The sequence below is a fragment of the Myotis daubentonii genome, chromosome 21 (genome assembly GCF_963259705.1).
Source record: "Myotis daubentonii chromosome 21, mMyoDau2.1, whole genome shotgun sequence".
NCBI lineage: Eukaryota > Metazoa > Chordata > Mammalia > Chiroptera > Vespertilionidae > Myotis > Myotis daubentonii.
This window is the reverse complement of record NC_081860.1, coordinates 16,472,027-16,498,041: the sequence shown is the minus strand read 5'-3', so window position 1 is coordinate 16,498,041 and position 26,015 is coordinate 16,472,027. Positions and strand designations below refer to the sequence as shown.

The following is a 26,015-nucleotide window of genomic DNA, read 5'->3' as shown; positions in this document are numbered from 1 at the left end:
GGAATTGCTGCATCTCTGTTCGTCGGGGACGCCGGTCTGTGCTGAGCTTATATCGTCCTTCTCGGGCTCTGGGTCAGGGAGCTGCCGGCCTTGTGCGGTGCGTCTGGGAGTGGCCCCTCTCCTGTCCCGCTTCTGAGCATCGGATACAAGTCGCCTGGGGAACGCCCTGGCCTGGGCTTTCCTCCGGGTCGGAGGGCCTGGTGGGCGGGTCCAGCTCCTGACGCGGCACTGGGTCACTGGGTCTGCTCAGGGCTCCCAGGTCCCGGGATTGACCCATCTGACCTGGGCTGTCCGTGTGGGTGTTCGCTCACAGCGGTGCCTTAGAGCCTGCGCACACCCGGGCATCAGTTCTGATATTTTCAGTTTAAGATTTATCGATCTTGGTCATCTTTTTGGTAAAAAACCAGCTTAGCCCTGGCTGGTTTGGCTCAGTGGGTAGAGCCGCGGCCTGTGGACTGAAGGGTCCCGAGTTCGGTTCTGATCAAGGGCACATGCCCTGTTTGCGGGCTCGATCCCCAGTGGGGAGGCAGCCGATCAATACAGGAGGCAGCCAATCAATGACTCTCATCATTGATGTTTCTCTCTCCCTCTCCCTTCCCCTCTCTCTCCCTCTCCCTTCCTCTCTGAAATCAATAAAAATATTAAAAAAATAAAAATAAAAACCCAGCTCAGTGTCACTGATCTTCCCTGTTGCTCCGGCCTTTCCAGCGTGTGCTGTTCCTTCCTTCCTTCTGCTGAGCGCGGCTTGTTTGGGTTTGAGCTCCTTGCAGCGTAGGCCGGGCTGTTCGAGCTCTTTGCTGCTTTTCTCCGTGTGCGTTTGTCACTGCGCCTTCCCCTGTGAGAACTGCTTAGCAGCCTCCGTAGGATTTGTACCCGTTTCCATGGTCACTTGTTTCAGGCTGGTTCTTGGCTCCCCTTTGATCTCTGGAGAAGCTGTTGATCCGCAGGAGGCAGGGCCACGGGAGTGGGCGCTGCTGCCCGAGGGAGGAGATGCCCGGAGGCTGGGTTCCCGCGGGAGGCGCTCTCGGGGCCACAGCCGGGACGGCGTGAGGAACAGCCATGACGGTGCCGTTATAACCCAGAGAATAAGATGGGTTTCCTGCGTCCATAACAGCAATTAGACGAGTGGGGGAGGGGGGAACGGTCAATGAATGAATGTCGGCAAGTGCAGGGAAATGGCACCGTCATCATCGTTGCGAACAAGACGCTATACTGCGAGGGGGAGTGTGAGGGAGCCTGTGTGTCTGTGTGTCCCCGAGATATTCGTCAGCTCAGGGAGGGCAGGGACTCAGGGGAGAAGCCCAGTGGAGTGGGTGGCCTCGTGGTCAAGGCCAGCGCACGGGGCCTGAGGCATCGACACCATGGCCCCAGGGTGCCCGCGGGACCAGCAGACCCGGTCGGTCCGGTCCAGGGCGCACCCCGGGCACAGCCACAGCCATGCGCAGGGACACTGCTCACAGTGACGGTCCGTCTGCCTGGGCCCCGCGGGGAAGGGGGGCTCAGTCGGGTGTTGTTGATGGTGTTGCTATGGTTACGTGAACATTAGCGCCAGGGAAGTTAGGTGACACAGATATGGAAACTATTGTTTTTCCAACTTTTTTAAAAAATGAGTTTAAAAGAGGTGAAGGGGCGGCAGGGGTTACGCAGGGAAGCAGTTAGTGCAGCCGTTTCCTTCCCCGGCCGCCCCGCGAGGCAGAGGCTGAGCGCCAGGTGCTGTGAGGGGGTGACTGACACCAGGGCCTGAGGGTGGGCAGGGCCTGGGGGTCAGCCTGTGCCCAGCTCCTCACCCGCTGCTCATCCACGCTGCCTGGTGGCCCGCCCCCCCCCCCGCGCCCCTGCCCTGTGCCCCCGCACCCAAGGCGGGCGCCCCTACCCATGGGAGGCGGGGAACACTGCTTCCCTCCTTGTCCACACCGAGTGGCATTCTGACCCGTGAGCCCCTGGACGGGCGGCCGGAACCCCCAGCAGGCAGAGGGCGCCCATGGAAGTCCTTCTCCTGGCTGCTGCCAGGCAGGCGTGATCGACTTAGAAACGGGGGGGGGGGGGGTAAGGGTGGGCGGGGGGGGGCACCGAGTAGCTGCAGGTGGGGTTCGAGTACTTCTAGCCACAGGACAGCCAGCTTCCAAACCCACTCGCCGCAGGCAGCCGGCAGGGAGAAGCAGCAGGAGGATGGAGCCCTTCGATTAAGGGACAGCAGACATCTGCCAGCCAGGCTCGGGGTGAACGGGGGAAGAGGGCACTTTCTCCCACCGACAGCCTTGGAAGCGAACTGTTTATTTAGATCTTCAGCCTCTGGCTCAGTGCTGTGTGTGCATTTGGGGTAAAACAACTAAGATAAGTGGGATCTGCTGTCAGCTCCCCTTCCTCACCGCAGCCCCCCCACCCCCCGTGACCCCGCAGGACCCGCCAGGGGCTTGGGGACCACCGGGCAGGGTCCGGAGGCCGCAGGAGACGCCAGGCGCCTGGACGGCAGCGAGTGCAGGACACAGTTACCAGCCTCAGCAGCTCGACCATTTGATAAAAAGGTCACTGTCATGTTTATTGAATAAGGAAGAAAACACGTCAGGGAAACAGGTTAACTTATTTTTCATCGCAGGATGGCAACAAAGTCCAGCTTGTGCCGCCAAACGGTTCACATGATCAAACCGCGTACAGCGTCGCGTGACCTGGTGACTACAAACATTTACCAAAGACATAAATCTCTTGTAAAAAAGCCGTTTTAAATATAGCAAAGCAGTGTCTTCTCGCACAGCAAAGTGAAGGGAGTTTCTACAGAGAGAGGGAAGTGTTGCATTTGTAAACCCCTTTTCACATTCTCACAGCGGCCAGCTCCCTGGCTCCCGGGCCCGGAGCCCCGCTTCCTGCTCACCGTGTGTCTTGTGCGGGATGGTTCGTGCGGAAACGTGTGGGTGCCTGAGGGGGAGCCCTAGGGAAGGGAGACAGTGATCGGTGATCGGTGTTCCTTAGAACAAACCCTGATTTAGCCTCTAACGCAGTGGACGTCCTTAGGGCTCAGGAGATGGCGTCGGGGTGGGGCCATGTGACGGTGGATGGGGACCCCGCCCTCCCTGGGTGAGGGTCCTGAGGGAAGGACAGGGCTGGAAGCTGTCCCGGCCAGTGCAATTCACGCGAAGCTTTTTTTGTTTTTGTTTTTAGTAATAAAATACTTCCTCGGGATGGGTGTGTTTTCTGGTGATGGTGTCATACAAAACCCACGCGTTTAAAAGGGTAAGAAATGGAGGTGCTGAGCGACCCCGCTAGTGTCCTGCCCAGTCGGGGTGGCGCCCACCAGGAGGCGTGTTCGTACGTGGCATCGTGGTGAGGAGTGTCATGCTCCCGTCACTGCGTGTGGGACAAGGGGTAACAGTCTAGATTCGGTTCCTGGAAGCGCAGCCCCTCGCCCCCTGGTCATATGATTGTGGCTGTGGTTGCTGGACAGCAGCGGTTCTCAACCTGTGGGTCGCGACCCTTTGGGGGTCGAACGACCCTTTCACAGGGGTCACCTAAGACCATCGGAAAACACAGATAATTACATATTTTTGTGATTAATCACTATGCTTTATGTTCAGTCTGTAACCATGAAAATACATCCTGCCTATCAGATATTTACATGATGATTCATAACAGCAGCAAAATGACAGTGATGAAGTAGCAACGAAAATAATTTTATGGTTGGGGGTGACCACAACGTGAGGAGCTGTATGAAAGGGTCGCGGATCAGGAAGGTTGAGAACCGCTGCCGTACAGACTCCGAGCCTGGCGGGGCCGTGTTCTAGGGGAGCGGGTTCCGGGTCAGAAACCTGCATAGGAAGAAAGACTAGCGGACAGTCGGGAAGCCGTCTCGTAAGGCACACAAGAAAGACAGTCAATGTGCGGGGGCTCCCGCCCCGTGTGCGGCGGGCGGCCGTGGACATGCAGAGCGGGGCGGGCGCCTCCCACGGCCCCGCTCGGGTGGTAGTGAGGGGCTGTCTTGTCTCAGTTAGGGGTGGCGTTATGGATGTGCCTGTGAGTGAGTCGGTCAGAAAGATGAGGACGTTTTCAAGAAAAGCGAGTCCTTTCCGAATGAGCCCTGTGTGTAGACGGAGGAGAGAGCACCTCACTCTCCCTTTTTGGCCTGGGTGCACTTGAGGGGGATAGACATGCAGGGACAGAGGCAGCTGCTCCCAGTAAGTGTCAGATAGAAAATAGCAGCGTTTGTGAACCCTATTGGAGTTTCTCGGGAAAAGTCATATTAAAACCGTTGGTAGATGGACATACATTACAGGACTTGGAATTTCGTTCATGGCACCAGCCCGGGACTTGGGACCCCCATTCCTGGGAGAGGAGGGCTGTGGTCAAACCCCAGCTGAGGGTGCACTGACCTCGGGGTGACGGGCCGAGCCCCGATCTGCACCCGAATCCCCCCAGAAGGGGCGTTTCCCGGTGGAGCTAGGACGGGCGTCTCCGTAACCAGCCATGTCGGGCCACTGGAGGGGTCCGGAGAGAGGACCTGCCCCCACGGCGCGGCCCTCACCGTTTCCACGTGGGAAACCTTGGTGCACCTTGACATGGCCACTTTCTCTGTCTATCAGGTCAGCATTTTCTATATTTTTAAAGAATGCCTTGTAAAATCTGTTACAAATTTTCCATTTATGCAGGATGAACTTAACACCACTTTTGCCACTTTGCTATTTATGTACACATATAAAATATAGAATGCTGCTCAACCCATACAGCACACGGATTACAATGCAACAGCACACACTCACCACCGGGGAGGACCCGCGCACAGTCCCGCAGAGACTGGGCCAGTAATTAGAACCCAAAGTACAGTATATTTAACAAAATAGGGAGCACTCAACAGTGAGCACTCTACTTACGGATCTCGCCTTGTCCCCCAGATTGGCGGCAAATCCACAAAAATATACTTTTAATCTGGTGACCATACAATACATAGGTACTTACATTGAAGGTGATAATATATTTAAGATGCTATGTACAGAAAGTTTGGCTCAACTTTTAATTTATATATAGAATAATAAGTGTTCATGGCTTTTTTTCCCCCAAGGTTCTGCTTGCAAGGTATTTTCCCCTCTTAGAATAAAACTAAAAAGTTAAAACAAGATAAAGCTATTTAAAAAAAAAAAAATTAAAACATACAGCTTTGGCTTATATAAATAATTCATAGCAGGATGTTTTCAAAAGTAGTGAATATAATTTTATATATAGTCATCAATTCATAAGGGTGTTTTCTTTCATATAAAATATACATGAGCTAAAATCCGTTTCTTTAATTTTTAAGATACGACTGTAAAGAAACTTCTGACATAGTCCAATTATAACTTAATATATTACTTTACTCCGTTAATGCTCTATCTCTCTAGGCTAGGGTTTTCGGCAGGTCTCATGCGTTTCTAGTCTCTTATTGGCTAAGATCACTTCTCTGACCCGATACACTTGCGCGTGCAACACGGTTAGGCGTGGGGTTTGTTTGACTGGACGGCCCCCCATGCACCCCTCGCAGAGCCCATGCGGGGAGGAGGGTGACACTATGTACAGTATTGCTTTCTGGTGCCTGCGCTGCTCTGTCTACGAAGCGTTTCTCGGGCCCGGCGAGAGGGCTGCCGACGGGCGCGCGTTTCTCCGCGAAACTGTCTCCGGAAACACGGAGCCCGGGCGCCCGCACCACGTCTGCAGGCGGAGGCGTCGGCAGGAAGGGCGGGTTCTGTCAGCAACGCACGGCCACACACACACACACACATACACACACAGGCGGCGGACGGACCCGTCTGTATGTACATATAAATAGCGTTACCTCCGGTCCGACCCCCCGCGGCGCGGGCGGTGCACTGCGGTCACACTCGCCGGCCGCGGGCCTAGGTCACCCACGTGTCCATCCGCATGCGCTTCACCGACGGGCTTTCTCGGTCCTCGGTGTTGGGGGGCCGGCCCAGCACCACCGGGGAGTGGAAGTCCCCCCGCGGGTCCTCCCGGTCGCTGCCGTCGTAGGAGCTGCTGGAGCTGCTCAGGCTGTCCACGGGGGAGCGCCCCACTTCCTGCCGCGGCTGGGGGGGCTGCGCGGGCTGGGCGGGCGGCGGCGGCGGCGGCGGCTGCTGCTGCTGGAAGCCCGACGGGGTCACGCGGTCCCGAGGGGGGGAGACGGGCTCCGACTTGATGCTGACGTTCTGGTTGGCGATGGAGAGGCTCGAGCCCTGAGACAGCTGCGCGCCGGACCTGCGGGAGAGGGGGGTCCGCCCAGCGTGAAGCGCCGTCCCCGCCCCGAGAAGCCCGCCCCGCGCGCGGCAAAGAGCCCGACAGGCCCCAGCGACGCAGGGCCTAGTTCTGCCGGACCCGGCGCCCCGCGGCCGGAGCAGGCAGTGGTCAGTGTGCAGGCCGCGCAGGCCCCGACGGCTGGAGGGCAGCCCGGACCGCACTCTGCTCGCCCTCCCTCCGGCCCTGCTCGGGGACAGGCTGTTCTCACAGCAGCTCAAGCTGCCCGCCCTTGGTGAGCACCTCCTGGGGGGCAGGCGTGCAGCGGGCTGGGGTCTGCCCCACACCCACCCTCTCGCCCTCCCCTGGGAGCCAAGCGAGCCCAGGCCACGGCTCCTTCTCCAGGCCTGTCTGTGGTGGAGGGAGGGTGTGCCAGGGGGCCTCAGGATGGCCAAGCTGCCTCTCTTCAAACAGGGGCGTCAGACACGGGAGGTGGGGGTGCATGTGGTGCCATCTGCACCCCATCCCCCTAGATCCTGAGCGTGTGCCTCCGTGCGTCCATCCCATCGCAGCCTGGCTGCCTGAACCTCAAGGAACCCCTTGTGCGCTCAACCTCCAAGCTCCTATAGAGCCTGCAAGCAGGGGCAGGAGGACAGAGGCCAAGGGGCCGGGGGACAGCACCGCTGCCCAGCCGGGACACGAGGGCCGGTCCTCGTCGCGGTGGGAGGGCCGGGGACGGCCACAGAGCCAGATGCGCTGAGAGAAGGGAGCCGAGCCCGGGCCGGCGGTACTCACACCAGGGAGCTGAGGGCGGCCTGGCCCAGGTGGTGCTGCTGCCAGGCGGACACCGGGCCCAGCGACAGCATGCCCGGCGAGTTGAAGCCCTGCAGGGCCGACAGGTCCGCGCTGGTCAGCGAGTAATCTGCAAGAGAGGGCGGGCGGCCGTGGGCGGGATGCTCTCCCGGCATCGCAGCTGCCGGCGGCCCAGGCAGGTCCCAGCATGAGTGACACTTGGGGGCTCACAGACCTCGCGCTCTTCCGTGGTCCGGGGTCAGGTCAGTAAACTCAGTTTCAATGTTGTGCCAAACGTTCACAGTTTACAAGTATCTCAACTTTTTGTGAAATTATAAATAATACAAAGGCCATCGCCCAAGGCTGTTGCTAGGCAACTGATTTTAAACACTATCTCCCCCGCCACACACACTAGCATCCTGAACACACACCCTCCCTCCAGCTCCTGCAGACTCGGTCCCTGTCAGCACGTCCCAGGGACGACAGCGCCGTGCCCTGGACAGTCCCCGCGTCACTGCACAACTCACTCCGTTGGCTACAGGGACGGCCGAGCCCCTCGATGGCCGGCAACCTGTGTCCAAGTTCATGGGGAAACAGCCCCGGCGACAGTGCAGGTCGCCCCTACGCTGCGTCAGTCACCACCACTGCGGCCGAGGCCCTCAGTTACTCATTCCTCGTCAGCCCTCGGCTTTCCGTCCAGTTCTAAACGAGAGGTGCGGAAAACTCTTCTAACTTTCTCACGGCTCCAGGCGCTGAAAGAAGTTGCTCTTCCCACCAGGTTACCATTTTTTAAAAAGCAGCTGAAGGTGTTTTCACAGAACGAGACCAAAGGATCCAGAAGTGTGTGCGGAGCCTCGGGGGGGCCCTGAGGGACCCAGGGATCGTGGGAAAGAAGAAGGAAGCGGGAGAAGCGACCTGCTGACATTGGCCTCCCGCAGGCTGAGGGACAGACACCCACCAGAGGGACAGCAGAGCGCCAGGAGGCAGCCACGCTGTGCACCAGCGACACTGGACAGGAGGCAGGAGCTACGCTGGGAAAGACGGTCCCGGCAAGGCCCCCCGCTACCTGACAAGCGTGAATAAACTCACATGAAGACTGAAATGTCAGGCTCAGGACGTAGGACTCCAGAAGAGCACGGGTAACACCCGCGTTTCTCTCAGCGATGTTCCCCTGACAGAGCCCCAGGCGGGAAGCAGACGTTCCGACCGAAAACGGGCCGAGGACCTGAAGGAGCCCCTTCTCCAAAGAGGACATGCAGATGCCCCCGGCATCACTGACCGTCCGAGAGGCAGATCAGAGCCGCGCAAGGTGCCGCCTCACCCGTCGGAACGGCTGCCATCGCTCCGTCCACCACCGAGCGCTGGGAGGGCGTGGGGAGAGGGAGCCCTCGTGACCGCCGGTGGGAAGGCAGATGGCGCAGCCGCTGTGGGAAACTGGACTTTCCTCAAAAAATGAACAATGACCCGCCTATGACCCAGGCTTATATCTGAACAAATAACACAAACTGAAGAGAAAAACACGCCTCTGTTCCCTGCAGCATGTGCAGCAGCCCAGGTGCCCGTCGGCGGGGAGTGGACGGACGGGCTGCAGCACATCCACAGGGAGCACCCCTCGCCCTGCAGGAGGCGTCTGCCTCAGTGACGGCTGGGGGGCCGGGGGGCCGGTGCTAAGTGACGTCAGACAGAGAAATGACATGTGATGCCACTTGTGTGTGGAATCTAAGGAGCAAAATAACAGATTCACAGACGCAGAGACAGGCTGCCGGCTGCCGGGAGGGGAGGGGGGGACTGGGTGGGAACAGCGAAGGGGTGGAGGAGAGAGAAGGGGCGGTTACAGAGCAGCCACGGGCACGTGCAGGCCAGCACAGGGAATGTGGTCTGTAACGTAATCATGATGCTCAGGGAGGGGACTGGAAATATCAGGGGATCAGTTTGTAAAGTGTCTGACTGTAACCACAATGCTGTCCACCGAACCCAATACAAAACTATGCTGAACGTCAACTGTAACTGAAAAATAAAATTAAGCCAAAAGCAGCCGAGTCGAAACAGGATTCTTTCTTGGACTGTCCTGTGCTCCCTAAGAAGCAGGGGCGGGGGGGGGGGCCATCACGCTGACGCCTTCCAGTGACCCTCACAGCCCACAACTGTCTTTCCACCTGACTGCCGCGCCTTCCAACCACCTCGACCTGTGCGCTGGGATGTCTGCACACGCCTCCTCTCCTCCACACCTGCTCCTCCGCTCAGCTCATCGCAGCAGCCTTCGCTTCGCCGTGGCCCACAACCTGGGGTGTCACCCAACACCTCTCCCCCACGTCCGCTCGGTTCTAGCTGCGTCCCCGCCACTGCCCCGGCCCCTGCGCAACTGCAGCCACAACTAGGCCCCTCCCTGCGGAAAGCCCTGCGGCTCCCAGTGCGGGCCAGGCGACACCCGCCTCTCCCAGGGGGCCTGTCCGCCCCGGACCGCAGTCTCGCCTCTAACACCCAGCGCCCTCCCGGCCTGGGTCACGCACGCCTTCAGGCCAGAGCTGAGATGGAGCCTGAACACGCCTGTCATGGGTCATTCCAGTGTCGTTCTGTCTCTCTCCCCCTGGACCCCAAGTTCCCACTAACCACGCCCTCTTCCCTGACAAGCCCGAAGGACACGCTCAGGAACTGGTCACCGCTGACCTCAGTGTCAGGATGTGCCGCTCACCCCCCAAGGGGCACTGGGAGACAAGGCCTGGCGCCTGAGGGGAGGGAGGGAGGAAGCCGGGGCGGAGGCCTGGCTGGCTCTGCCCTCAGCCGCACACGGAGCCCGCGGGCGGCCTCCTGACTCCCGTTCCGCAGGGACAGGCCTCCCCCGAAGGAGGTTAACGGGGAGCAAGGGGAAAGGGCTCATTCAGGGCCGGGCCGGGACGCGGTGCTGGTCGCCAGCAGGAAAGGCTGTGGGCCGGGCCCTCCTCCGACAACTGCTGTGCCTGTGGGTCAGGGTCACCGGGGAAGCCACTCGCTGGCCTGTCCTGTCTGGAACGTCCTGGAGGGCGGCGAGTTTCAATGCAAATGGGAGTCTCAAAGGCTGGCAGGCATGTGTGTCCGTGAACGCGTGTGTGAAGTCACAGAAGCACACGTGGGCCGCTTACCTGTGTTATAGGCGGTGGGCATGGCCGAGTACACGAGCCCCTGCGGGGGCAGGCTGGGCGTCGTCACGGACACCACGGGGGTGGCGAGGGGCTGCGAGGCCTGCGAGCTGCTGATCCGCTGGGCGCTCTGGGGGGAGAGGGAGGTGTCGTTACGAGGAACCTGCGCAGGCTGGGCCTTTACAATGCTCATTCCCCTGACAAGTGCCAGGTCTCACTGGAGGATGTGCCACTTCTGCAGCGGTGACGATGTGACAGCCTTAAAGGTGAATGCTAAGGGGCAGATCTCACCGTTTCATGCTAAGGGGCATGTTTTTGCAGCAATGATTCACTCCCTCGCCTTCTCATGGAGCCGCCCGCTGTCAGCCACGCCCTGAGCGCCGCGACAGCCCCTGTGTGAGCATCAGTGATGCTGCCGGGCTGCCCAAACCAACGCCTGTGGGTTAAACGCCACGGCCAGCCGGGCACTCGTGTCCAGGGGACTAGTCCGGGGCTCAGGACCAACTACTTCCCCGCCGGGCTCCTCCCTGGGGTCCTGCGGCTGGAGTGCATGTATTTTTTTATATTAAGACTGTTTTAGGGAATGGACAGATTTCCCATGTGCGTGCCCTCCCTCGTTACCCCCATCGCCCACCCGTGGGCCCACCTTTAACAGCAGATGCACACGAATTGCTCCAGTCTCCCCCGCCTGCGGGGCCGGCAGAGGGCGTGGAGAAGGGGCCCGGCAGGGCTGTGAATGCTCAGAGCAGCTGCCTGCTGGCGCCCCACCCCCAGGTGTCCTACCCGCACGGAGCGGATCAGCAGGACCAGCCGTGCAGGCGGGGCAGGGCGAGGCAGTCCCTGTCCCGTGTGTAGGAGCGGCAGCCGCTTCTCGCCACCGTGGCTACAGGGACCCTTTCCAAAAGCCAGGGGCAGTGGGACCGCGCAGCCCACGCTGCGTGTGGCGGGGGCAGAGAGCACACAGCTTGGGGCCTCCGGGGGAGCAGTGCCGGCCTGTACCTGACAAGCCATGAAGGCATAGTCAGCGCCCGAGAGGACGAGGAACCGACTGACTGGGCTCCTCTCCACTTTCCCAGTGTCGTCTGTGCGCAGGTGAGCCTGGGGGAGGCCTACGGACCGAACGGGGATCCCTGGCTCCGGAGCCACATCTCAGCTCTATCTCGTTTGTGTTTCCTGTACCCTCTTAAGGCAGAGAATGTGGGTACGCGGCCCGGGTTTGGTCTCGACCCACCACCTCCAAGCCCTGGGAGTCATTCCCTCCCCCGAACGCAGTCCTGCGAAAAGCAGCAGAACCTGTGGTCCCAGCCACCCCTCAAGGTTCTGCAGGACTTGGGGTCCGGAGCCGTCCCCGGAGCCGGCGGGAGGTACAGCTGGTCTAGAACTGGGGTCTCGGCCTGGCTCCAGGACACCTCCCTCCTCACTTCGGGTCAGACCCATCAGGATTCTATTCTCAGTTCAAACTCTACATTCTAACCGATGGCGCTTGGCGCTGTGACTTCCGGAACCACTAGAGGGCGACGTATCGCTGGGTAATTCACAAGGACACATTCATGACATCAACTTAAGGGTAAATAGTGAAATCTAATCTAATCTAAATTATTTTATCTCGAATTGTAAACTTCCACTTGGTAATCATTACTGTGTCACTAGTGTTTTCCCAGCAGACAGTCCACATCTGCACAGGATACAGTCCGGTACAGTGACAGCTGGCTGGTGTATGGACGCTAACCAATACAAACCACATCCAAATCTACGAGAGCAATCACCAAGTTAAATAAAGAATGAGCTCTTGTTTTAAAATAAATTGTGCAAAACACGCCAGCATGCACACACAACCCCCCCCCACACACACACGTGTGAATAAAACCAACAGATGCCATTCCCATGCTTTCATGCAATCTGACCCCTGTCCATGCTAAAAACGAGACATTTTCAAGACTTCATTCCCCAGAAAGTCCTCTAATTAGCCGCTGACTCTGAATTCGTCTGAGCACGTCTGTGAGGTGTGGGTTTTAGTTCTCAAAGAAGAAACATCAACTGAAAGCTATTTTTAGAAACATCAACTTATTTTCTAGAAGAAAAGCTCATAGAAATCATGTTTTGGAAAAAAGGGTATTAATAGCTACATTTTTTGAGAATGAAAACCTTCTGATAGAAAATAGTAAATTTGTACGGAGCTGCTTATAGGCATCCCCGTGGCGCACAGGGAAGCCCTTGGTGGTGCAGGCTGCTCCGTGCACAATGGAGCCACTCCAGCTCTGCAAAAGGTGACCTCACCACGGATGATGTCACCATCTTGAAAGAAAGATAAATAACGCACGGCCATGTGTTACAATCTGAGGAACTGGGACTATGAGGGTGAGGTCATCTTCTAAAAATACGTGAACCCTTGGGGAGCTATACACGGTGTTTTGCGTCTTTCCTTAAAAGCTGCAACAGCTGCCCCCTCACCATGGACAGCTATGGTTTTAGTCCAGTGTTCCCTCCGACGAACAAAATGGACCGAGATTTACAATTATAAATAAACTAGACGCCCTGTCACCGCAGATTGGTCTAGTTATTCACAGTGTTTCCATCGTGTTTGGTAACAAGAAAGAAACCTGTGCGGCAGAGGGAACACTGGCTGTAAACACATCAGAGTTAGTACTTTCCACCCCTTCTCACGTCGCTGTAACGGACACCCCACTCACCAGCTCCAACTCCTCTTCCTCCGACTGCGCTCGCACAGAGAGGGAGAAGAGAGTTAGAAGCGGCTGGCACTCGGAGAGACAATCTTTCTTTAGGAAACGTTACGCGGACGCGAGCGGGTGCTGGAAACCCTACAGGGACCACGGCGTAGGCGGCACCCGGAAGTGGCTTATTGTCTGTACTTGTGGACGTCAGGCGCCTGGGAAGGTGCCTGTCAATTCCCCAAGGCCAGGTTCAAAGGCGTGTCTCCCCAACTCCATCTACCCTTCTCTACAGGCTGCTGCCACAGGGTTTGAGGGGCTCCGGCCAGCCGGCGGGGCTCAGTGGCATCTGGATGGAAAGCCCTCCCCTTTGCTTTAGGACTTGGCATCTGGGCCCTGGCTCTCCCGCACCAACCCCGCTGCTTCCTCCCTCCGCCAGCCCGGGCAGCTCCTGGGCGAATGAGCTAGTGACCCCGATGCAGGCTCTCTCATTCCGAAGCCTCAGAGGGCGCCGTCAGCGGCCACCCAGCCCCGAGGACACCTGGGTGCCGGCAGGCAGCTGCCACACGGAGCATCGCTGGAAAGCCTGTGTGTACAACGTCTTTTCTACAGAGACGGGGGGACAGACACCCTCTCTCTGCTTCCAGACCCGGGTGCAGAAGTGAGCGAGGCTGGGACTGCAGACCCCGCCAGCGGCTGGGCCAGGGAGACCGTATTCTTTATAGACTCAAATGGGAAGGGTTTTTTTGAGAAGAAATAAACAAAAAACTTACTTGCAGAATAATTCATTCACTTTTTTATGCATTTTTCCCTGTTCCACCACAGCTTTCCTTAGCGTGTAGAACTTTCTAACAAATAATAGTGTTTCCTCACAGGAAGCAGGCACAGTAGGTGACTAAAAGGAGGCCCTCCACGGAGAAAAATCATCTCTCCCGACTGAGCTTTGTTTTAAATCGCCATTACGCAGGTTTATTTCCTGGTTCTCCATACTCTGCTCTCTGTGCACTTAAAATTGACTTGTTCCTTCAAATGTTAACTTCACAGAGAAATAATCATTAGGAACAAGTCTAGATTCTAGGGAAATACGAACATTCCTAAAGAAAATATAGACCGAGCCCGGCCGGCGTGGCTCAGGGGTTGAGCATCCACCCAGGAACCAGGAGTTCAGGGTTCGATTCCCGGTCAGGGCACATGCCCGGGTTGCGGGCTCGATCCCCAGTAGGGGGCGTGCAGGAGGCAGCCGATGCACGACTCTCTCACATTGATGTTTCTCTCTCTCCCCCCCTTCCTCTCTGAAATCAATTAAAAATATATTTTTAAAAGGAAATATAGACCGAGTGTGTGTAGAACGCGTGCCCGAGAGAACAAAACTGAAGGAAAGAGTGACGTACCAGGGGGGGCATCATGCTCTTGCTGGACGGAGGGATGACGACGCGAAGGTCTGGTTTTCGACTGTTCATGCCAAGATTGCCGCCACCTGGAGGGGGGGGAGACTTTGTAGGCATAACTCTGCCTAAGCTATTCGCACCCGTAGTTCCAATTAAATTTGGAGAAGCTCTTGAGTTTACAAAGCCATTCCCTGGAAAAAAGAAATATCACTCATTAACCTAAACAGAGTCCTCCACATACTTGGGTGTGAATGTGAAGCAAGCTTCCCGCAGTTCTGATTTCAGATGAGTTCTGTAAGAAAGCTCGTTAGCAGCTCACCGTGCACCTTTGAACATTTTTAAAAGAAGCAGAGGAACTTGACCAAAGTGTGACAAAGATGTAACGCTTACGCTCAATGTACGACTATATTTCACAAACTAGAACAAATATCCCCAAAATGTGCGTGGAACCACAGAAGACCACGAACGGCCACTGCAATCCTGAGAAAGAAAACAGCAGAGGTATCACGCTCCCTGGTCTCAGCGAGGGTACCAGGCTGTAGGAATCCAAGCAGCCTGGCACTGGCGTAAGAGCTGACATGGGGCGCATGGAACAGTACAGACCCCCCCACAGGTGCGGCCTAGGTGGTCAATGAGTCCGTAACAAAGGAGGCAAGCGCACGCAGTGGGGTAAAGGCAGCCTATTTAGTGGGTGGTATTGGGAAAACTGGACAGACACCTGCAAAAACACTAAACTAGACGCCAGCTCACACCACGCACACAGCTGACCAAAAAAGAAAACATTCGGAACAGTGACCTCGACGTTCCTGGCGGGCTGAGCGCCCCCGAATTCTCTGCCTGGCGTTGGCACAACTGTAGCAGCACCTCAGCTCCCACAAAGCTACCTGCACGATGTGGAAGTAAACGTTTACACCCCGATTATGTGTGGAACACGCAGGGGGAGGGCGTAGCAAAGAGGAAAGCTACATGGTCTTCACGCAGCTTTGTACTTAGATGAGGGCGGAAGCACACAGTAGGGGCGGAAGCACACAGTAGGGGCAGAAGCACACAGTAGGGGCGCGCACGGAGCTTAGGAGACAGACAGCTAGGCCCGCGCAGGCCTGGGGCTGTGGGAGTGGCTCTGAGCAGGCTGCACGGACAGTGAGTGACAGAAGGCAGGCGTCGGGAAAAGGTGGGGACGGAAGGGACAGATAGGCGGAGTCCACGGCTGCTCCACGGCCATCACCGGAAACGGCAGCTGTCTGCTCTGTTCCTTCCCTCCAGCAGAGCAAGACAGACAACTTTACGATCCACCACAGGTAAGTGCACACGCACGCACACACGCACGCACACCCATGGGAGACCTGCGAGGACCCGCACCTCAGTGTCTCACGTGCTGAACACGGCCCGACCCTCCTCTCGCCCGAGAGCACCCTGAGAAAGGCAGCGACAGGCCCCCGAGCACGGCAGTGAGGGAGGTGAGACACAGGTGCAGCCGCATGGGTGTCTGTCACTAAGAGCTGTGGTGCTGGTGATGGGGCCGCTTTAATTTCATCAGCGCTTCTTGTGTGAAATAGAAATATTATTTATAGCCGCTTAAAACGTATATAGCGTCTGGCTGTTCATGAAACATTTCAGGAACAGTATGTAAGGAATAGGGTCAACTGACAAATGGATATATCAGTTCAAAAATTAAAAATATATATAACTAGAAAGAGATGGAGTAAGTTCTTGAAGGCAAATCCAAGAAAACGGGCGCTTCAATAGATCTGCTTATAACACAGAGCTTGAGAAAGCCATGTCACTTATGTATGAGAGACACTAAAAAGCGATGTTTTGCCAACAGGACGGAATCCGCTCCGTCGGCTCCGAACCAGCCAGTTTCTAAGGGACAAGCACAGCGGGCATCTCCTTCAGCTGTCACTCAGGACGTCAGGGCTCCTCCCGCCCCCCACTCACACCCCCACCGGGCCCCTGGCTTCTCCAGAACTCGGCCTCATGGCCCCAGCCGCAGTGTCTGTGCGACTTCGCCAGCTGTGGGTTCGGGGACCCTCCGAGGCCGTCCCCTGCCGGCCGCTCCCGTCACCCTGAGGGGGACGTACTGGACCCAGGCCGCCGCTCCTCTCCACGCTCAGCGAGCCGTTTCCTGCCCCTGTGGCTTCAGAAGCAGGGCGGTTAGGAACAGGCTCCCTCAGCCACCCCAGCGGGCAGAGCTCGGCTGTGTCGGGCAGAGACAACCGCCAAGCAAGGCATCTGGGTAGGAAACACTTATCAAACCCTTTCGGTCACGGACAGGATGGCTTGCTAGGAACCAACAGGACGCCGGGTTAACATGAACAGTGAGCTCGGCGGCCTTTCCTTCATGAAGTAAGGGCACAATGTCTTTTCTCAGTCTCTGGCCGCACTTGGAAGATGCTTGTTTCCTTGCTGTGCACTCCAACCTGAAGGGTCAAGTCCTCTCAAACATCAGAAGGTGATACAGAGGTAATTCAGAACGTTATCAAGAAGCGCTAGTTCCTCTCCCCCTGTGGGCGCTCTGAGGCCGTTCGGCTGGACAGGGCGGCTGGTACCCGGGGGTCCAGGTAGGAGGGAGAAAGGGACGGGAGAGCACAGGGGACGGGAGGGAGACGGGGACGGGAGCTGCTCCTAGGTGCCCCATTCCTCTCTGAAAGCAATAAAAACATGTTTACAAAAACGACAACAGAGAAAACAAGACCCACCCAGTAAAGTGAACATTGAATGTAGTGGGAATGGCTGCTCCAGCCTCAGGCAGCTGGAGGTAAAGGGAGAGCAAGATGAACGGGGCAGGGCGGGGAGGGGGGAAGCGCAGATGAAACACTGATGTGCACACAGCTACACAGAGATGAAAAGGCTGTAAATATTTGGAAAGACACATCCAGGTGTGAGAGCCCCGACGGATAACTGGTGAGGCCTTTATAAATTTTTGCACATTAATTATCTATTTAAACAGATCCTACAACCGGTCTTACCTGTTTAATTCCGTTTAACTAGCACTTAACACGGTGGCAAATATAATTGGGCATTTATTCCGACGTCAGGTCGCAATGTTTGTAGCTTGTCTTACTAATGAGCCTGTTTATTTCTCTTCAACGTAAATCAAGTTATTCCACATCTCATCGTTTACTCGAGGAGAAGCTGGTTCCGTTTGTGTGAATGAGGGGGAGGCATGGGAACTGTCCCTAGAAGTCTCCCGGCCCCACAGCAGTGCGAAGGCAGAGAGGAGCGCCTGCGTTTCCTCTCAGGTCACTAGGACGGTGACCACAGATCGGAGACCAGGGTGCCTTAGTACAGCGGTTCTCAACCTGTGGGTCGCGACCCCTTTGGCGGTCGAACGACCCTCTCACAGGGGTCGCCTAAGACCATCCTGCATAACAGATATTTACATGACGATTCATCACAGTGGCAACATGACAGTGATGAAGTAGCCACGAAAATAATTTTATGGTTGGGTCACAACAGGAGGAACTGTATTAAAGGGCCAGAAGGTTGAGAACCACTGTCTTAGTAGGACGGCAACCCAGAGGCATACAGCTGTCCTTGGACCTCGGGCACGCGTGCCGTACTGTCACGGTAAGAGCACAGTCTCTCTCACCAGCCTCCTGGGCGGGCGGACACACTGTGACAAGGGTTTAAGGGTTTAAGTCCTCTTGGGAGGATCCCGAAGTGAGAAACCAGCGGGCTGCGACCACGCCACCATGTGAGTGTCCTGCCATGACCACCAGCGCCCACGGACCCGCTGCTCGCTTCTCTGTGCCCCTGAAGCAGCCGCCAGTGCCTCCCGGCAGCTCCCTGCCCACATCCCCCGCTGTCCGATGGTCCATGGCCTGTTAGTCTAATTTTGGGAGAAGAGATGCTACAGAAAGCGTCTCCTTGACGGTGTTGATGTAGAAGTTGTGCTGTGGCGATTTGGACTTTAGAAAAGAATAATTCCTTGCTGGGAGGAGGCTCGCCACAGGTAACTGAGAGCTGAGCTCCAGGCCACGGCGTGAGGAATAAAGCGGGGAGTTACCAGGAAACGTGAGGCCGAGGCAGACGCACCCTCGGGGACAAACCAGGCTACAGGGGTGCCACGCACCCCTTCCCTCGTCGGCAGAGGCCGGTGGGGGGGACCATCCCTCCTCCACGGCCGCAGCTGCCGACAACGCGCGAGCGCAGGATCCACTCACCGACAGGGCTGCTCCCGGCTCCATTGGGCACCGTGAGGTCCGACGAGCTCAGCATCCCACCTGGGAGGGGGAGAGGAGAGAGGACAGGGTGAGTAGGAACCGCCTCCTTATCAGCATCTGAAGGAAGTGCACGGAGGGGGCCTCACCCCACGCCTAAGGAACACCCGGCCAGTCTGAACTTGGCAGTGACGGGTAACGTATGTAGGTTAAGTTACAGGCCATCACTCCCTAAACGATAACTCATAAGTAAGGATAACAACAACCATCATACAAGCACAATATAGATACATTCATCAATAATGATGCGAGGATGAACTGTGCCGCACACTCGCAGCTGTCGGCCTGCTCTGCCCGCCCTGCACCCGAGCTCGCTGCCGGCCCTGCGTGTGCCTGCCTGGCGGGTGTCAGTGCCGACAGTGCTCGCTGCTGGGTGAGCAGTGCTCGGGGAGCACTACCGACCAGGCACGGGGAGGCGCGCATCCACTGAGGGAGGCCGTCAGTGCACTGCAAATCCTGCTGATTAATGAACACATTCGGGCAGGGAGAGATGCAAAAGCACCAACTCCAGTCAGTTGAGTGCGTTCCGCCATTTTCAACATGAATGGTCCACGCCACTTTAAATCTCTGCTCACGATGTCCTGCCCGTGCAAGCATGGCTGTCCCATGAGGAGGGCTGATAGTGACAGGTGGTATATCCCGCTCCCCTGGACCTGACGCGGTGCGAGAGCCACAGCAGATTGTCAAAAAAATACTTGAGCCCAGCCGGTGTGGCTCAGGGGTTAAGCATTGACCTATGAACCAGGAGGTCGAGGTTTGATTCCTGTCAGGGCAGATATCTGGCTCGATCCCCAGTGTGTGTGAGTGGGGGTGGGGGTGGGGGGGTGGTACAGGAGGCAGCCAATCCATGATTCTCATCATTGATGTTCCTCTCCCTCCCTCCCTCTCCCTTCCTCTCTGAGGTCAATAACAATATATTTTTAAAAATACTTTAAAAGAAAGCCAGTTATTGTTTATTAAAACAATAAAGGTAAGAGCAGCAGCATTAAGAACTGCTTAGGGTAGCAATTTGGTTTGGTTTGTTTTTTTTTACCCTTTTTGACAAAGAGCTGCCAGCACAGCCGTCACCACCTACCCGCACTGCCAGTGCTGGGCGGCCGCGGCGGGGCGCCGGGGGACACGGTCCTGTGCAGCGCGGCCTGCGGCGGGGAGAGCATGCCCGAGTCCGCCAACGCGGAGCCGGCGGCCAAGGCCGGGGACACCAGGCCGCTCCCGGGGCTGGTGTAGGACAGCGCGTTCGGGCTGCTCACGGGGACCGTGACGGACATGGAGAAGTTCTGAGGCGGCAACCCCGGCTGTAAAGAAAGAACAGGCAGAGAAGCTGTCAGGTTCATTTCCTTCAAACGCATTCACTTATGAACTTCACTAACTAACTCATTATTAAAAGCAGAGGATGGGGACAGATCCTTATAAATCTTCAACTCGCAGGTGTAAACTCTTTCCTTTAGAATTATATTTAAACAGGAGTATGTTTCCCATGAACCTTTTCCATTGTTTATGTATTAATACATATATTCTGACATAATGTATATGTTATATATTTCAAACATTCAGAGATGAAAAAGTCCACCTAATGTTAAAGTACTGTGGTCAAATTTAGAAATTACAAAATATATCGTGTTACCAAGTTAAGCATAAATCATCACTTCAATGAAACCAGTTTAGTCACATTACATTTCTATTGGGAGATTCCCATTATAATAAAAAGGGCAAAGTGTGTAGAAATATTATAAACTTAATACATATAATTTCCGACATTATAAATAACCCTGGAATGAATTAATTGACTGACATTCTTGATGGACAAAACTAAAAACAACAATTAAGTTACATATGTAGCACAAAGCAATCCGAGTGTAACGAAAGGGAAAAAATAATCTAAACAATAAAATTAACAACTGACAAGCTCTCTCTAAATTGTCTGATGATTAAATTATAACTATTATCACTGCTCTCTTACTTCCCTCCAAACAGTCCACACCCCCTTTAAAGTGTTTTCCATTTTCCTCTTTCATTCCTGCATAGACCAATTTCAACAGATGATAAATAACAATCCTTTTTATAATTTAAAATGAGAGAAAAACCTTTCCTCTTCAGACTTTTTTAAAGTGATTTGCAAAGTTAGGAAACACTAATTCAACGTTGGAAGAATACAGTTTATATATCCTATTCAATAGTTTATTTCAGATAGAAAATTATAATTCATTAACAGACACTAAACAGTGGACATAAGATTTAAAAATTTTTCAAAGGTAAACACTTTTATTCACACAATATTTTTTACAGCTTAGCATTAACTGCAGGGTCACCAACACCCCTATGAGGTCAGAAGGAATTTTAGTTTTTTGTTTGCTATTGTTTTGTTTTTAAAGACAATGATGGTATTAGCACAAAAATATGTCCTTAAGTCTATCTTTTCTTTTTAATATTTTATTGATTTTTTTACAGAGAGGAAGGGAGAGGGACAGAGAGTCAGAAACATCGATGAGAGAGAAACATCGATCAGCTGCCTCCCGCACACCCCCTACTGGGGATGTGCCCACAACCGAGGTACATGCCCTTGACTGGAATCGAACCCGGGACCCTTGAGTCTGCAGGCTGACGCTCTATCCACTGAGCCAAACCGGTCAGGGAGTTAAGTCTATCTTTCATGAGTGGCGTGTACAGTATGGGACTGCTCTGAAGAAATAGCCCATGACGCATACTTCAGAGCGTAGTTTTAAGAGCATTAACTCTGACGGTGAGGCCTACACGACACTCACGGCGTTTGAAACGCAGATTCACAACAGCTGCCGTGAGGCGCTCTTGCCAACGGGACTTCCAATGAAAACTCTTTGAAGGGCTGTCCAAGGAGCATGAGCTCAAAGAAAGACCGGTTCTTTATGGTTGGAGGTGTGAGCATGGACAGCTCTCAACGACTATTCACTCTGCAACCGGGTTAAGAAGCTGCTTCTTAACACTAGCTTGCCCAAGGAAGTCATTTTGACTGCTTTTTAATTTCAATTAGAAAAACAATTATGTATATAAGACACAATGTCTTAGAATTTTGTGACTTTTTGTACAACATATAAATGCGTTTATTAATAACTGTAGTTACCTCCCCCTCCTTCATTTCCAGTATATATATATATGTGTTATACCTATATTGCCCAAAAGCTGTCATTTTGACTGCTTGGGAAATTTTAAATAATCAAATGACTCTTATTATTGAATTGAGTAAATTTCTTATATGACCAGTTCGCCTCTGTATTGAAATAACAGTTTTCATTTTTTTTCGATTACCGTCACATGATAACATACAAGTACATGATAAATTGTCGATACTTGATAAGTTGCAGTTGCTCAATAAGCTAAACTAGTACTTGTTATTCGAATCTTTATGCAGTGATATTTGTTCTAATAAGTTGTTTATTTTATTTCTTTTGCGCCCTAAATTCATGAAAGAAATGTCGAATAGAAGTGAGTTATTGGAAAAGCTAAGGAACATAAGTGAAGAGTGCTCCGATATTATTCTTTCACAATGCAGTCATTTTGACTGCTTTTGGGCAATATAGGTATATACTAAATTTCAGTCTTTCTAGTGTTAAACTGAACTAGATCCAGGGCTCCCTTCCTCGGTGCCCACAGGCTCAGCAAAGCACAGGAGATGTTGTTGCCAAGTGGTTTGAAGACATTTACAAAGAGCCAAGCAGTGAGCTGCTACTATGACAGCAACTACACAACACGAGGAAAAATAATTTTGAGCCCCACCAGCGGGGCTCAGTGGTTGAGCGTCAACCTGTGAACCAGGAGGTCACAGTTCAATTCCCAGCCAGGGCACATGCCTGGGTTGCGGGCTCGATCCCCAGTAGGGGGTGTGCAGGAGACAGCGAATCCATGATTCTCTCTTATCATTGATGTTTCTCTCTCCCTCTCCCTTCCTCTCTGAAATCAATAAAAATATATTTTAATAATAATTCTAAAACAGCAAATTTTTTAATAAATCTAACCATTTTATACCCCATAGTCTCAAGATCTATTTAAAGTGCATGAAATATTTTTTTAAGTCCTAGGAGGGAGAGGGCAGTCATATGCACCCTACAGTTAAAATCGCTGAAATTTAGAGCTGACGAGACCTTAAACATGACGTGAGGCAACTCACTCCTTTACAGAGAAGGAAACGAATCCAGGATGTGGCAGGTGCCCTCCCCACAGGCACAGGGCGCAGTGGGAAGCGAGCCTGACCAGAACGTTTCTCCTCACGCCTATGTTTAAGGCACTGAGCACGTATGGTAAGATTTCAGCGATTTTGACCTAAAGTTCTATAAAGTAAAATATGCTTTTCCCTCCTCCTACTTATAACTGCCGCCACTGAAAATAAACAAGGCATGTGGTCAGTCTCTCCATGCACAAGTTAAAAGCACAAGCCAGACGTTAGTACTCACTGCGATTTTATGATTCCGCATCATATTATCAAATTCCTCATTAATTTTTTTATACTTCTCTTCTGTGTGTGGCGTTAGCACATAGGGAGTATCGGGGTCTGGGCTGTCGCACCCTCGGTGCTCCTTCTTGTTCAGAGCCTAGACGATGAAGTTAACAGAAAGGATCAACACATCACAAGGTGAGGCGAGGGCAGTACTTACAGGGCCTCGTTTGAAAATAAAATCACCCTCTTCATTTAGTTTGCTGAGTCTGTCCTCCGAGAGTGGACTGTGCTCAAAGTAATCGTCAGCATCGGGGCTCTCACAACCATTAAGGCCTTTCTTTCTTAACGTCTGAAATACAATTGGAAAGTTCACACACACAGGATACTGACGTGCCGCGAGGTTTTCTGTAACATCGACTACGCGCGCACAGGAGCACGGGCATGGTCTCACATGGTCACATGGACTTGACTCCTCGGTGAGGCAGAAGCAAAATCCATGTTCCCTCTGCACCCCAACAGCAAAGGAGTATTTGGGTGGACCCTTCCTTTCCGAACTCCCAAGAGAATTCTGACCCATGGCTCACTGCTCTCCAGCCTCAGCCCACCCTGATGACGCCTCACCCCCATATCCGAGGGCTAATGGGCGTGATGACACCCTGAGAAGTTAGGATGGTACCTTAAAAAAACGGACATTTCAGCAACTTCATCTATTGACACTGTGCTCTGAGAGTTTATCCTAATCCCCAGAGAGAATCAAATCAGCACAATATCCCCAAAATTTCCTCCTTCACCTGCTCTGAAATACGATCATTTTCCTATGTAACTTTGAAGTATACAAACTCAAATACTTAATATATGACAGTAACGGCCCCTTCCTATATAGAATGAACGTATTAGCGCCCTTACATCTTTTTAAAATTTGTGAAAATAAGTGACCCAGCATTATCTCCCCGGCTCTTTCCATAGCGCTTCATGGGTTAACTTAATCCACTCCAGTGACTTCCTGGAGAATTTTCTCGAATGTCAGCAAGTATCCCTGCACCAAAATGACTTTTCTTCTTCTTCTTCCTAATATAGTGAAAATACTGTGCACAGCTGGGTTTCTACTTTTAAAGTTCTTAAATGAAAAATCATCATGAAATGATTTGTCCAGTATTTAAAACCAAGGGCTTGACGATCTATGGAAAACTAACTCACTTCTAGAAGGTCTGTTTTTGAAAGTCCTCGTGGGTCTTATTTCACAGTAGAATTCCTGGGTCCAACACCTTAAGTAGCTTTGAGATTTGTTGATGTCCCAGCCAACCAAAGGGAAGTTTTAGGAAGGTGAAATTTTCCAGGTAAGCCTGCCTCCCAGAGTTCATTTAAGTAGGAAATGGTTTGATCCATAGACCAGCACCAGATAAGTTCGTTAATAATTATTTAAATTCGATTGAGGAATCTTTTTAATTAATCCATAGAAATAGATTTTGGCCTCCTTTAAAACATGACTTACAATAATTGTGAATGCCACGTTTACTCTTTTCTTGGAAGAAGTAAAAATCACACAATACATTAAGATTTGTGACTTTTTCCTTAGTTTCTCTGAAGTAGTTATTTTACGATTTCACTTCACTAAACTTGATTTTCTTTTCATGCTTAAAGAACCATCAGAAACCATTAGTACAGAAATACTAGCGTCTCAAACTACTCGGTATGTGCCAGGAGCCCCACGCACAATGCCCGACACCCACCAGTCTCCGACCACAGCACCCAGCACGCACTGCAGCTGGTCCCAGCCCTGGGGCTGCGGTCTCCCCCAGCACGGGGACGCCGGCGTGCGCTTGGCCATAAAAGGCCCTGCTGTTTAGAACCCAGGAGGACAGGCGCCCTCCCCCCGCAGCGGCCGCCCTGCCAAAGCCCGCGAGCTGCTATCGCAGGAAGGTGTTAACACTCAGAACTCTGCTCCGAGGAACTCCGTGCCCGCACAGCCCTGACACAGAACACACAGCAGGTGCCTCCGCACATGTCATCATCATGAGGCCGCCGACTTCTCCCAGCCCCACGTCCCCTGACAGCTCCCGCCTCTTCAGCAGCCTTCCGAGCAGACCACGCACAGTCTTGCGCTTTCACTAACAGCGATCACCAAGCGCGTGTCTCTTTGAACCCCTTTTGTTACGAAGAAACATGGCCTGTTTAGCAGTTACACACAGTGTTCCCTGCACAGCGGGGGGTCAGCCCGCCTGCTCTCCGGGGAGCGGCTCTCACCGGCGGTCCTGGAGGGAATGCGAGCCGCTATCAGCGCAGATAAGGAGCTAATGTGCCTGTGCCGGGAGCCAGCTGCGTCCTTATCGCCGGGCTCGGAGAGCGGTTCTGAGGACCCGCTTCCTAAAAAGGCCTTTTCCGTCTCCTTATCGTGACCACGCAGGCCACGGCGAGGGCTCCGGGCCGGTGCTAACAGTGGAATGCTGTGATCTGCGCGGGGCCGGGCGAGGCAGAGGAGACACAGGCCAGCCTCGCTCCACAGCTCCCGGGAGCCGCCTGAGAAGCTGCGTGTTTAACTCCTGCCTAAGAGAACTAGCATGTTCCTCAGTGTGTGCTCCATTCTGGGAAGGTAACTGTCAAATCCCACTCCAAACTAACGGAGCCTCCGCGCTCGGAAGGGAAACTACGGGCCTGCAAGTACTCAAAGGTGTCCGCCCGGGTTGAACTGCCCGAGCAGCTCAGCACTGCATCCCTCCCGCTCTCGCCACCCACCTCACCCTCCCGTCCGCAGGCAGCTGAGCAGCGCAGGCTCCCTGGGTGCCGGCTGGATGGGGAATTAGTCAGATGGAGCACCAGGTACAAATGAGCACGTGTGACGTAACAGAATGATGTCGTAGGTCGCAAGGAACTTAGACCATTAGGATTTTTTCAATGAGAAAAGTTCTCCCTTTCCCCATTTTTAATCATTGTCCCCAATTTTGAAAGACACTTCTTATGTTTCCTAGACAAGGTGAAAATGCATAAAAACATTTAACTTTTTTTTTATTTTCATTGTGAAGCATACATAAAGAAAAGTACATCAAGCCTGGCCGGTGTGGCTCAGGGGTTGAGCATCGACCCGTGAACCAGGAGGTCACGGTTCAATTCCCTGGTCAGGGCACATGTCCGGGCTGCAGGCTCGATCCCCAATAGAGGGCGTGCAAGAGGCAGCCAATCAGTGATTTCAGATAGAGGAAGGGAGAGGGAGAAAGAGAAACATCAATGATGAG

General features: G+C 53.8%; 1 protein-coding gene across 14 annotated transcripts in view; it reads right to left on the bottom strand.

The window, feature by feature from the left end:
* Nucleotides 1-2,513: 2,513 nt before the first annotated feature.
* Nucleotides 2,514-26,015, bottom strand: part of MEF2A (myocyte enhancer factor 2A) — a 66,651-nt gene continuing 43,149 nt past the window's right edge. For 6 of the 14 annotated variants that reach the window (XM_059678141.1, XM_059678143.1, XM_059678145.1 and 3 more), the window contains 8 exons: nucleotides 22,802-22,939; nucleotides 19,453-19,672; nucleotides 18,321-18,380; nucleotides 14,158-14,345; nucleotides 12,788-12,811; nucleotides 10,101-10,227; nucleotides 6,985-7,111; nucleotides 2,514-6,213 (listed from right to left, as the gene is read on the bottom strand). In XM_059678141.1, the coding sequence (XP_059534124.1) occupies nucleotides 5,856-6,213; nucleotides 6,985-7,111; nucleotides 10,101-10,227; nucleotides 12,788-12,811; nucleotides 14,158-14,345; nucleotides 18,321-18,380; nucleotides 19,453-19,672; nucleotides 22,802-22,939 (1,242 nt within the window). In that variant the 3' untranslated portion in view covers nucleotides 2,514-5,855. Of the gene's footprint in view, nucleotides 6,214-6,982; nucleotides 7,112-10,100; nucleotides 10,228-12,787; nucleotides 12,812-14,157; nucleotides 14,346-18,320; nucleotides 18,381-19,452; nucleotides 19,673-22,801; nucleotides 22,940-23,002; nucleotides 23,135-26,015 lie in introns of those variants that run through there. The other 8 variants (XM_059678147.1, XM_059678150.1, XM_059678152.1 and 5 more) reach the window with 8 other exon arrangements.